The 12,501-nt window shown below is 40.6% G+C and overlaps 1 protein-coding gene across 3 annotated transcripts in view; it reads left to right on the top strand.

Moving 5' to 3' along the window:
• Positions 1-10,513, top strand: part of LOC121283839 (sestrin-3-like) — a 117,932-nt gene extending 107,419 nt beyond the window's left edge. For all 3 annotated transcript variants that reach the window (XM_041198619.1, XM_041198618.1, XM_041198620.1), the window contains exon 11: positions 5,127-10,513. In XM_041198619.1, coding sequence (XP_041054553.1) covers positions 5,127-5,213 — 87 coding nt within the window. In that variant the 3' untranslated portion in view covers positions 5,214-10,513. The remainder of the gene's footprint in view (positions 1-5,126) is intronic.
• Positions 10,514-12,501: the final 1,988 nt, after the last annotated feature.

The following is a 12,501-nucleotide window of genomic DNA, read 5'->3' as shown; positions in this document are numbered from 1 at the left end:
CTTTCTCCCTTCCCTGATGTAGAGAGGCCTGATTAGAGCTCATTTTCTTCTCAACTGGAATCACATGGGGCTAATTTCTCAAATACAGCAAGTAAAGAGGATATTGTTGCTTTATATTCATAAACCAGGAAATACAGGGGATTGATGAGATGCAAGTTTATTGAAGAACCTATGAAATTGCCTGAACAACTGGCATGCTTTATTATGTTATAAGTGAAGTTAATGTAATTGACTCCAATGGCAGTGGAAAGCTGTTAGCAATCTTTGCACAGTATAGGCTGCTGGGCAGGATAAGCTTGGATGGTAGAAGTTTTGGACACTGTATCAACAGGCCATTCGATTATGGAAGATATTGCATCTGTCAATGACAATATTGGTAGAAGTGACCACTGCACAGTCCTTGTGGAGACAAAGTCCTGTCTTCACATTGTTTTCTGTGACACTACCACTGTGCTAAATGGATAGATTTCGAACAGATCAAGCAACTCAAGACTGAGTATCCAAGAGGTGCGGTGGGACCATCAGCAACAGAATTGTACTCAACCACAACAACCACAACCATTCTACCATTACCACCAAGTCAGGGGATCAACCTTGGTTGAATGAAGAGTGCAGGAGGGCCTGCCAGGAGCAGCACCAGCCATGCCTAAAAATAAGCTGTCAACCTGGGGAAGCTACAACGTAGGACTACTTGCATGCCAAACAGCATAAGCAGCAAGTGATAGACAGAGCTAAGCGATCCCGTAACCAATGGATCAGATGTAAGCGCTGCAGCCCTGCCACATCCAGTCATGAATGATGGTGGACAATTAAACAGCTCACTGGAGGAGGAGGCTGCACAAATATCCCCAGCACATCAGTGCAAAAGGTAAGGGTGAAGCAACAATCTTCAGCCAGAAGCGCCGAGTGGATGATCCATCTCAACCTCCTCCAGAGGTCCCCAGCATCACAGACGCCAGTCTTCAGCCAATTCGATTCACTCCACGTGATAACAAGAAACTGCTGAAGGCACTGGATACTGCAAAGGCTATGGGCCCTGACAATATGCCAGCAATAGTACTGAGACTTGTGCTCCAGAACTTGCTGCATCCCTAGCCAAGCTGTTTCAGTACAGCTACAACACTGGCATCTACCCGACAATGTATAAAATTGCCCAGGTATGTCCTGTACACACAAAGCAGGACACATCCAACCCAACCAATTACCACTCTATCAGTCTACTCTCGATCATCAGTAAAGTGATGGAGGGGTCATCAAAGTGCTATCAAGCGGCACTTAGTTAGCCATAACCTACTCACTGACACTTGGTTTGGGTTCCGCCAGGGTCACTCAGCATCTGACCCCATTACAGCCTTGGTTCAAACATGGATAAAAGAGATGAAGTCCAGAGGTAAGGTGAGAGTGACCGCCATTGACATCAAGGCAGCATTTGACTGAGAGTGGCATCAAGGAGCCCTAGCAAAACTGGAGTCAATGGGAATTCAAGGGGAAACCTCTCTGCTGGTTGGAGTCACACACAGCACAAAAGAAGATGGTTGTGGCTGTCGGAGGTCAGTCATCTCAGTTCCAGGACATCACTGCAGGAGTTCCTCAGGGTAGTGTCCCTAGGCCCAACCATCTTCAGTTTCATCAATGATCTTCCTTCCATCATAATGTCGGAAGTGGGGATGTTCATTGATGATTGTACAATTTACGACTCCCCAGATATTGAAGCAGTCCATTTCCAAATGCAGCAAGACCTGGACAATATCCAAGCTTAGGCTGACAGGTGGCAAGTAACATTTGCACTGCACAAGTGCCAGGCAATTACCATCACCAACACGAGAGAGTCTAACCATTGCCCCTTTACATTCAAAGGCATTACCATTGCTGAAACCCCCACTATCAACATCCTGAGGTTAACATTGTTCAAAAACTAAACTGGACTAACCATATAAGCATTAATTCATAACATTCATTCAAAGAGCCGGTACGGACACGATGGGCCGAATGGCCTCCTGCGCTGTACCATTAATGTTGTGATATAAACACTGTCTGTAAGAGCAGGTCAGAGGCTAGGAACCCTGTGGTGAGTAACCCTCCTGACTCCCCAAAGCCTGTCCCCCATCTACAAGCACAAGTCAGGAGTGTGATGGAATACTCCCCAGTTGCCTGGATGAGTACAGCCCCCACAACACTCTCAAAGCTTGACAGCATCCAGGACAAAGCCTGCTTGATTGGCACCCCACGCACAAACATTCACTCCCTCCACCACCAATGATCAGTGGCAGCAGTGTGTACCATCTACATGATGCACTGCAGAAACTCACCAAGGCTCCCTAGGCAGCACCTTCCGAACCCATGGCTTCTACCATCAAGAAGGACAAGGGCAACAGACACATGGGAACACCACCACCTGCAAGTTCCCTTCCAAGTCAAACACCATACTTCACTGTCACTGGGTCAAGATCCTGGAACTCCCTCCCTAACAGCACTGTAGGTGTACCTATACCATATGGACTGCAGCGGTTCAAGAAGGCAGCTCATCACTACCTTAAGGGCAATTTTGGATGGACAATAAATCCTGCCCTAGGCAGCAACACCCAGATCCTGTAAATGAATAAAAAAACTGAGCCTAATCATGCCCTCCTGCAGCATCTTCGCATGTGTACCCAGCAATGTTACCAGAGTAGTGATGAGGCACCAACACACTGTTGAATGTTCCCTTCCTAATCCAAGACATTGAAATGGATTGTAGTGCCTCTACCTTTGTTTTATGTGAAAGTTAACCCAATACAGATTGGCAATTAAACCAGGGTTTTCTTAATCTGACTTTCAAAATCAATGGGAAAACTTGAATTGTTGGCAGAGAACAAGAATTTTGTCTTTTCTGATCTTTGAATTTGATTCCAGCAAAAACGTAGACAGCCGAGTCCAAAATCAAACTTTGTGTACATGCAGAATTTAAAACTTTCATCTTTATGTTCAAATCCCTCCTTTGCTTCACTCTTCCCCGTCTTCTAATCTCCTCCAACTTTCCAATAGCTTTACATTCCTCCAATTCCGGCTTCTTATGCATTTCAGATTTCCATCACCCTGTCATGACAGCCTTCAGCTATCAAGCCGTTAGGCTTCAGAACTCCCTTCCTAAACCACTCCATCTCTGTACCTTGCCTCCTTTAAGATTTTCCATAAAACCTACATATTTGGTTAAGCTTTCCTTGTGGCTTGGTGTCAGATTTTGTCTGATAATGCTCCTGTGAAGTGCTTTAGGTCGTTTTACTATGTTGGCGACACTATAAATTCAAGTTTTTTGCAGTTGTGAATGGCATCTGGCCTTTTAATTGTCATCTCACTCCTTGGTTGCAAAATGTATTTCTTTCCAATTTCTTCATCATTAATATGCACATGGGCCATTTGGAGAACTCGCTTTTAATGCTTGATATGTGCTAACTCCATTACTCCTCAGTGGTGGGGAATAGGTTCAATGATCCTCGAGGCCAACAAACCCGCTGCTAACTCTTGAAATATCACACTTAAGTAAGGAAGTTCTTTATTGCAGAGTTTTTTAAAAGTGGGAAAGATATTAAAATTGTTGAATTAAAAAATGTTGCAATTCTCCAGAGTTGATACACATTTTTGATTTTTTAACATAGGATAACAGAGTATAGTTTGATTCTACAACTGTAAATATTTTTCTCAAGCAGTGATCTGATTAAGTATTTGCTCCTTCAGCTTTACAAAATAATGCATGTTGCAAGATATTTTTCTAGTTTTAAACTAGTGAAACACAACATAATACTGCTCACTATTTACGTTTCCAGTGCCACTTGAGGTTGTTCCATCCTGACACTATTGGCGGAGTTGTATATTAACTGTAGTGGTGGTTAAGCTCCTCTAATCCCATTGAATGTTTAGCATTCCAAACAGTTAGAACTTGCATTCATATGGAACACATGCCAGATGTCTCCATGTACTTGAGAAGAAATTCAGTAGTTGAGTTACAGCCACAATGGTGACTTGAACTCACTCCTGCCCAAATTGGAAGGTTGCATCATCAAATGAACAAAGCTGACACCTGTATTATTATAATGATAACATCCAGCTCAACATATCTCCTGCATATTATGCAATGATGACTCTTCAATATGTGGACTTAATGATGGATGCCTAGACTCCCAGCCAAGCCTCACATTATGTATTCTTGGTTGATAGCCCAGGCATCTATTAGTCTGTTTAAACACCTACACCCCAGGAAAAACATTGCTCGATTGACAGTGCTTTCTCTGTGGTCTATTTTGTCCATTGTACAATGTTTACATAGAGGTATCTAGTACTTGTAGTTTCAGCTATTGATACTCTAAAGTATCTGGATGATTGACACTTTCATTGGGTTGTAATAAAAGCAATATTTTTTTTTAAATAAAGTAAGTTATGGATGAATGACTTTATACCATTTTTACGTATGCTATTGTGACTATAGCATTCAGTGGTTCTGTATAGAGCGTGCACTGAGTGAATGGGTATGTAAGTGCCATAGGTTGGCATGGAGGGTATGAGGAGGCATCAAGTGGGTTGAGGGGCGTAGTTTGGTATGGAGAGTACGAGGGGAAATGGGGGTAGGTGGAGGGACATAGCTTGGCATAGCAGGTATGAGGGGCACTGGGAGGGGTGAGTGGAGGGGCATAGCTTGACAAGGGGACACAATAAGACCTTAAGAACTACCTTTTGAAAGCTTTCCTCATCCAGACTATGGTTCACGACACCTCGGAGGGATCATGAATCAGGAGTCCTTGGCTGGCCCATCTCCACAAAAATTGCAGAGGGCTCATACACGCCTGGCCCTGCAATGGAGCTAGTCAGTTCAGGAGTTCAGAGTACAGTCTCGCAGCCTGCACCAGTCCGCACCCTTATCCTGTACTGTGAAAATTGTGGGTACCAGGAATGGGATCAAGAATCCAGTTCCGGCTGCCATTTTTTAAAGGTCTACAGAGTCTCCCTGACTCCACAAAAATCCAGCCCTTAATGTTCAGAAGATTGGGTGAGCTGGCTTGCAGACAACTAAGCATCACAAACAAAGGACTTTTTTTTAACCCTACTATTTCCGAGAGAGTGTGATTGTAAAAGTCTATTCTTCATTCTTTCAGATCCATGTTAATTTGCTGTTGATGGAAGCACGTATGCAAGCAGAACTCCTGTATGCTCTGCGTGCTATAACTCAGTACATGACCTGAAACCAGGAGAAGAGTTTATTCAAGAACTTTGCTGACAATGGAAGGTGAACGAGTGCCGAATCCGAATTATCAGGATTGTGACGATGAACACGTTTTAGAAGATTGTCCTAAACTTTAGCTATTATGTGCAATTTATACTGTAGAGTAATTGAAATGTTCCTAAGTTTAACACTGAAAAGTACTCGTAACTAATCACTCACCAAATTCACAGATCCTTGTTAATGTATTTGCCTGTGCTATTGTTCTCAGTTACAGTTGGTTGTAATGTGAAGTGGTTTGTGAGAACTGGGGGTGAAAGAGGACCTTGGTAATTTTCAAAATGTGAATTGAATCATAACACAAACATTTTGAAGATATTGTTTGCTGTAAAGCAAGCATTGATGGTTTTTTTTCCCTTCCTGTGAGTTGCTTTCTCATTTGTCACAGTAGAATTCTATTTACACAGCTGCCTTCATAAACTAGAGGATTTCAGTAGACCTATGATGTAAGAACTGGACCCACTAAAGATAGATGAGCAATTTAAAATAAATGTATTTTTGTGTGTGTGTGATCTAAAACCTGATTTGAACTTGTTTTATTTGTTGATCATCCTCTGCTCTCTTGTAGTAGTTAAAATCATCTATTTTATACATAACCCTTCCTGTTCTACATATTCCAGAAATGTAATCTCCAGAATAAAGTTTTTAACACAACTATCCTATGGAAAAGGCAGGGCTGTCTCAATCAAATCAAAAGCATTTGGGATTTGGAGAGATTACTAAATAATTCAATTGGGAATAAATAATGGATGGTTACTATTTATTGTTGAAACTTGGATGTAGCAAAACCAGATTTTCATCTGTAATTGTTGTGCACTTATCAAATGAGTTTGCTGTAAACTATTTGCTAAAGTTCACCTGCCCTTCATTTGTTACTGTTGAAAACCATAAACGGAATGTAATCCTAAAAAAATTGCTCTGTGAATTTGTATTGCCTCAACCAATTACTCTTGGGGAAATTAGTGTTCATATTATCTAGTTTTACTGTGTTTCATTGAATAGAGCTTGAGCTTTACATGTGAGTTTTTTAAGACTTTGAGGTGAAGAATTACTTAAGGGGTTGAATTCTACAGGGAGGGGGAGCCTATTGCTCCCCACCTCCCCCCCCTCCACCCCAACCTTGCCAGGAGGAAAGCTGGTCCCGCACTGGCTGACGCTGAAGAAGCCTGCCTCACACCAATCGCACTCTGCTGGCGGCCTTAAGCAGGTGAGGGTCAGACTTCACCCTTCAGTGGAAGTCCCACCCTCAAGTGCTGATGCCAATCAGTCCAAGCAGCGTCAGAATTCAGTAGTGGGCACTGCTGGGATGACAAGCACCCCCGCAAGGAAGAGTAATGGGGTCAGGAGTATGGCAAGTCCTGGGTGGGAAGGGTTGAGGCAAACTAGGGAATGGGGCAAGATGGAGGCAGGCTTTGAAGGTCATGCAGGAAAGAACAATGGGAGGGAAATATCTTGGGTTGGTTGGGGTGGGTGAGGGTGGGATGTGTCCCTGATGTGCACAGGACAACCTCCAAATGAAGTACCCACCCCCTTCCTTCCCACCGTTTAACTAGTTTGAGTTAAAAAAAGTGGCCTACCTACTTCTGCCTGCCTTGCCACATCAACCATATTGTGGTATGATTATATACAGGTCAATTGACTTGTTACAAGCTCAGTTGTCCGTTAATTATCTTTTTAAAAATGGCAGGCCACCTACCTTGTTATGGGGAGCAGATTGGGAGTGGTCAGGAAGGCTGTGCGTTACTCACCCATCGTATTTTATATGCCCCCTCACTGAAATATGCCCAGCGAGTCGCTGTAAAATCCAGCCCCAGGGGTGACAGCACCAACATTTACACTTGGAGGAGAATTACTTGTGCTTGCCAATGCTAAAATATCTTTTTACAAAAATTTAGTTGGGAATATTAATTGGGTAAATTTACCTTCAGTTTTTAAAGTGAGAGCTAAGGCTTTAAGTGCTATCTGCTATGAAATGGAAATTAAGAAATATGTTAGAGACAAATTTGATTTGTTTGGGAAAATTAGTCCAGTGATGGGACAATACTTTTATCTGTCAAAATCAGTTCTTAAAATCTAATTTCAGAAACTAGATGATTTGCTGTTGAGAGAAGTTGGGTCCCATTGTATTTATTCCAGAGACAATAATGCCCGTCTCACCGGCTTATGATTTTATTTGGCTAGAGAAGCTCTGGTATCAAAGTTGACACTTTATAGTGCAAATTCTGCTGTTTATCACAAGACACTAATTGTTTAGGAAAGTCTTTTTGTATTGTATTGCATAATTTGAGAAACTTTCCGCTCAACAGTTTTTTATTGTATACTCACATTTAGGACTAGCAAAAGGGATTGGCTACTTCTGTTGGGGGAGAAAGTTTGAATGTATCAAAGGAAAGTTAGGATGCCTCAGGAGTTTTACTTGCTCACTATCTAGGACCATATGAAATCTATTTTTCTGTGCCTGACACATTTTGGAGTCTGTGACCACAGTGTCTCCATAAACTTGAGTTTTTAGGTTATTGCACTAGTAAAGCTTGCATGGACTTTTTGGACTAAGATCAAATCAAGTTATAAATGTAACTGAGTACCAATGCCTAACTCTGTGTCCCTATTTTGCATGGTGGTATTTAAATTAAGAACATCAAGGAGTTCTGTTGCTAGGTGTCAAGAATTGTTGGATGGCCACAATTTAAATTCTGGTAGAATTGTGTAATACACTCCTTTTCTCTCTGCTCTTTCTCCCCACTGCCACCACCACCACCTCCAATATCTGACTATATAATCTTCTCTGATTCCAGGATTGCTTTAAAATTGGGAAAACATAGTCCCACACATGGTGTGAAATTTAAAAAGTGGTACTGGCATTTGGTTTTGTACAAGTTGCTATTCCTATTTACACAATTGTTCGTGTTCACTAGTCTGTGGGTCCTTCCAAACATTGAATGTTGTTGTGTGACTGGCAAATTTTTGACCAAATGTTATGATGATGGGGAATGTGACTTGAAGGGCAAAGATATAATCTGGGTGGTCATCTAATGGCATTGCAGTTAATTCCTCTAGTGTACTAACTATACATTCATTTGAATTCATAGAGCGGATGTTTTTAAGTGCTCATTTCTCATAATTAAGATCATTCAAAACATGAGAGTTCCTTATGCCAAAATTATAACACGTGTGGAAATTGCATAAAAACCTACTGCTTAATTGCTAATAGTAACACATTGAAAGCCAATATTTACAGTTGAACAATCACCGCTCAAAGAAATAGGAGTCTCGTGTATTTTCATTTCTAGTAGTGTGCAACTTTTTGCCTGAAAATTTTATCCTAATTTTAAAATGGAAATTCATGGCATAAGCATTGCAATCAACTGCTTTTGATATAACTTCAGCTATTTTACAGGCATCAGAAGAGAGCCAAGCGGTTTTAAAGAATAAAAAAAATTTGGTTTGCTTGGATTGACTGGTTTTAATTAGTTATGGTTTGTGCTGTTCAAATGGACTTCCTGGCAAATCAACACCACTCTTATCATTTGGGACTTACTGTTATTTAACAGCTACATCTGTATAATGGATATTAAGACTTAAATGCAGCACTAATTATGCAGTTCAACTCTTGAGGGAGTTTGCAGTGTGCACTGTGTATTTGCAGTGTTAGCCCAATCTGACACCTCGATCAAGCACAATGGCCCATAATTAATTAAGCATTGTGTACAGGGCTGCAAGTTCCCAATGCAGCTGGTGTGCCCGGTATGATTTGCCACTGTTATCTGGCTGGCAAATTTGAGGTGCATTGAAGGCATAGCTCATGATTATAAAGTGACCTATGGCAAATTTCCCAGAACACTTCAGAATGTTAACAGATACCAGTTCTGTATAACAGTGACTGTATTTATTTCATTGGCTGTAAAATGCTTTGGGGGCATCCTAAGGCGCAGACAGGATCTTTATAAAGGCAAGTCTGTCTGTCGTCATCTTCAGCGATAGGGAATGGAGCACAAGAGTATGATTTAATTTAAAATTCTTGCCCAAAAACAACAAAGCCCTCTCCCTTGAGATGACATTTTTTCCGTTTTAAACACCATCTTAGAAGAGCTTTTGAACTTATCAAATGAGCCAGTTTTTGATATGTGCTGGCAAAAGAACTGGATTTAAATTAAATAATGGGTTTAAAACTTGAAATCTCCTCCCATGCTTTTATTCTTTTGGATGACTAAATATAATGAATGTATCTTCCAATCTTTCATCTCAAAACCAAGCCTTGAGTCATGTGTTTCAAGTATTCAAGTAAAAAAATACTTCGTAGATTTTTAAAAAAGTAACAAGTATTTTGTGTTGTGTGCTGAAATCTTGTGATTATCTGTTTGGTGATCGAACAGTATTATAAATAATCTTGGATGCTTTCTTGATAATACATATATTCAATGATTATATTCAAAAGCTGTGACATTATGCCTCTGTCTTGTGCTTTGTTACTGTATGATTAAATGTGTATGCAAAAAATGTATTGCATGAAACGAGCATCACTAGTTTCAATCCGCCTGCCTTGTTTTGTGATGTATTTGAAGAAAGCTACATTGGAATAAGAGGTTCCATAATTGCAAATGCAAAGGACAGCTCATGCCATATCTGACACAAACTGCTTAATTTGTAAAAGTTTAAGTAACTTTCCTTTCTACATCTGTTTTGCTAATTCGCACATTTAGTGAAAATTATCCCTTCCAGCTGCTAATAAAAGTTGAAAGTGTTGAATCTGTGGTCACCAGCAGTCAAAGGGGATGGGTTGAAATTTATTCATTACTCGATTGATTCTTGCAGTTTCTATTTAACAGCTTTTTTCTGAATAATTTTCTCTAGTTTTACTAAAAATGTGATTTATAGTTGTGACCTATTTAAGGAAAGTTTTTCCTGTGATATTTACATTTGTTTTGACTCTAACTTGGAGGAGAAACACAAGGCATCAAGTGTGGAGATTGATACAGATGATGTATTGCATTGCATTTTGATGACAAGGCTGCAAGATTCATAATAGTTTTCCATGTTTACTGCCATGCCAGAGTGGCCATGGAATGAATACATTCTTAACCATATACTCTCCCCTTAAGGGATAATCTGCACTTATTCCTGAGATTAAAAATGTTCAGTTTATAAATACAGAACAATGGAGTTGGTTTGTAAAGAAACATCATATTTTTATTTGCAGATTTCCTTTCAGTTATTGGGGGAAGGGAGAGAATCCCTTTGTTTCAATAAAATTGAAAAAGAAAACTTATTTTCGTTGTTCTTTCTACAACAATTGCTAGTGCTTTTAAAATATTTTTAAACCATGAAGGGAGAAGTGCCCAAACAAAAGAGATTTTAAGATGGATAACTAGAGGCTTTGTCAAAGGTGAGATTTTAAGATGTTGGAAAAGCAGATGGAATTCGAGTTGAAGGCAAGGACCTCAATGGTGGGACATAGAAGAGGGAAGGTGCATGAGATGATGAGATCACACTCCAGAATTTAGAGATCAAAAGTGGGTTGTAGTATTGGAGAAGATTTGGAATAGTGTGAAAGGGGGTGGGGGGGTGCAAAATAGGGATTTAAACACTAAAATTAGATTTTTTTTTAAATTGAGGGACTGTGAATCAAATTTGTTCAGTAGACAATGGGTGAGAAGAGCTTGGTTTGCATAGGGTATAGGCAGCAGAGTTTTGGATGGGAGTCTTGCCATAAGCACTGGATTAGTTGAGTCTGGACTTGAGCAGGGCATAGACAAGGGTTTCAGTAGCAGCTAATTTAGGGCAGAAGTGAGCATGCTAATTGAGTGGAAGTAGGTGTTTTTTGCCTTACTGGATATTGAGTTAGAAGCTTGGTTCATAGCCAAACAGGACTCTCCGATTGCAAAGTAGAATCCCAAATAGCACCTGCAGAGGGTCGCATATTTGTGGTGGGAGTCAAGAACTTGTCTTTGGTCTTCCCAAGGTTTAGTTAGGGGTAATTGTAGCTCATCCAAACTGGATGCAAGATAAGCAGTCAGAGAGCAATGGGAGGCGTTGAGAGATATATAGGTAGAGCTAGGTGTCAAGTGTACATGTGATAGTTGGTTCCTTATCTGTGGAAGATATTGCCAATGGGTGATATGTTAGACAGGGAAGTGGAGGGAGCAAATCAGATCACAGGAATGCTCTTAATTGGAGGAGGGTGTGGTGGGGGGGCGCTGCAGTAAGCAGGAATAGTGTTTATCATTCATCTTGTAGGCAGCTATCAACAAAGCTTTCATGAGAGGGGTAAGAGTTGTGTGCTTGGTTATAGTATAAAATTTTGTAGTCATAGAATCAAGTTTATATTTTCAATGGTGAATATTTGGAATACGCAACCCAATCTTTGTTTTTGTTTATCTTTTCATGGGATGTGAGCATTATTGGCAAGACCAGCATCACCCCTAATTGCCCTTGAGAAGGTGGTGAGCCACCGCTGGAGTCTACCTGGTGTAGGTACACACACCGGTATTATATTAACCCAGTAATAGTGAAGGAAAAGCTATTTAATTCCAAGTCAGATTAGTGAGTGGCTTGGAGGGGAACTTGCAAATAGTGGTGTTCCCATGCACCTGGTGCACTTGTTCATCCAAGTGAATAGAAGCCACTGGTTTGGAAGGTGTTGAAGGGGCCTTGGTGAATAGCTGCAGTGCATCTTGTATATTGTACGCATTGCTGCCATTGTGCATCAGTAGTGAAGGTTTATGGATAGGGGGGATCAAGCAGACTGCTTATATCCTATTGAAGCTATTAACTAAAATGGGCTCTGATTTTGCAATAATCAGCAATGGAATGGTGTTTATCATTCATCTTGTTGCTAGCTGCCCACAAAGCTTTCGTGGGCTTTAGCCAGGAGACTTGTTCTGATTCAGTGCTGCATCCTCTACAGGACATTTGAGGCATCTGAGCAGGGCAAGAAATTATTCAAGAACCTCACCAATCAGATTGAGGAATTCTCACTGAGAAGTATAACACAGGAAGTAGAAAGGAAATATGTTAGATTTAAATCAGGTGCATAAAATGAAGTAAAGTTTGGGGAAGACAGATGGGGCTGATGGATAAGAGATCGACAGAAAAAAAAACTTAAGTTTCCATGAAGAATTATGAATGAATCCCTACAAATCTCTACAATTGTCACAAATCTCTATAATTGGAAGATTAAATTTTCAGGGTCAGAGAGGTTGTTTGTTGGTAATTATTGCTTAGCATGCTTTTTGCTTTTTAAACATCACTTG

The sequence above is a fragment of the Carcharodon carcharias genome, chromosome 11 (assembly GCF_017639515.1).
Source record: "Carcharodon carcharias isolate sCarCar2 chromosome 11, sCarCar2.pri, whole genome shotgun sequence".
Classification (NCBI taxonomy): domain Eukaryota; kingdom Metazoa; phylum Chordata; class Chondrichthyes; order Lamniformes; family Lamnidae; genus Carcharodon; species Carcharodon carcharias.
Note: the sequence above shows the minus strand (reverse complement) of the source record. Positions and strands in the feature narration are given on the sequence as shown.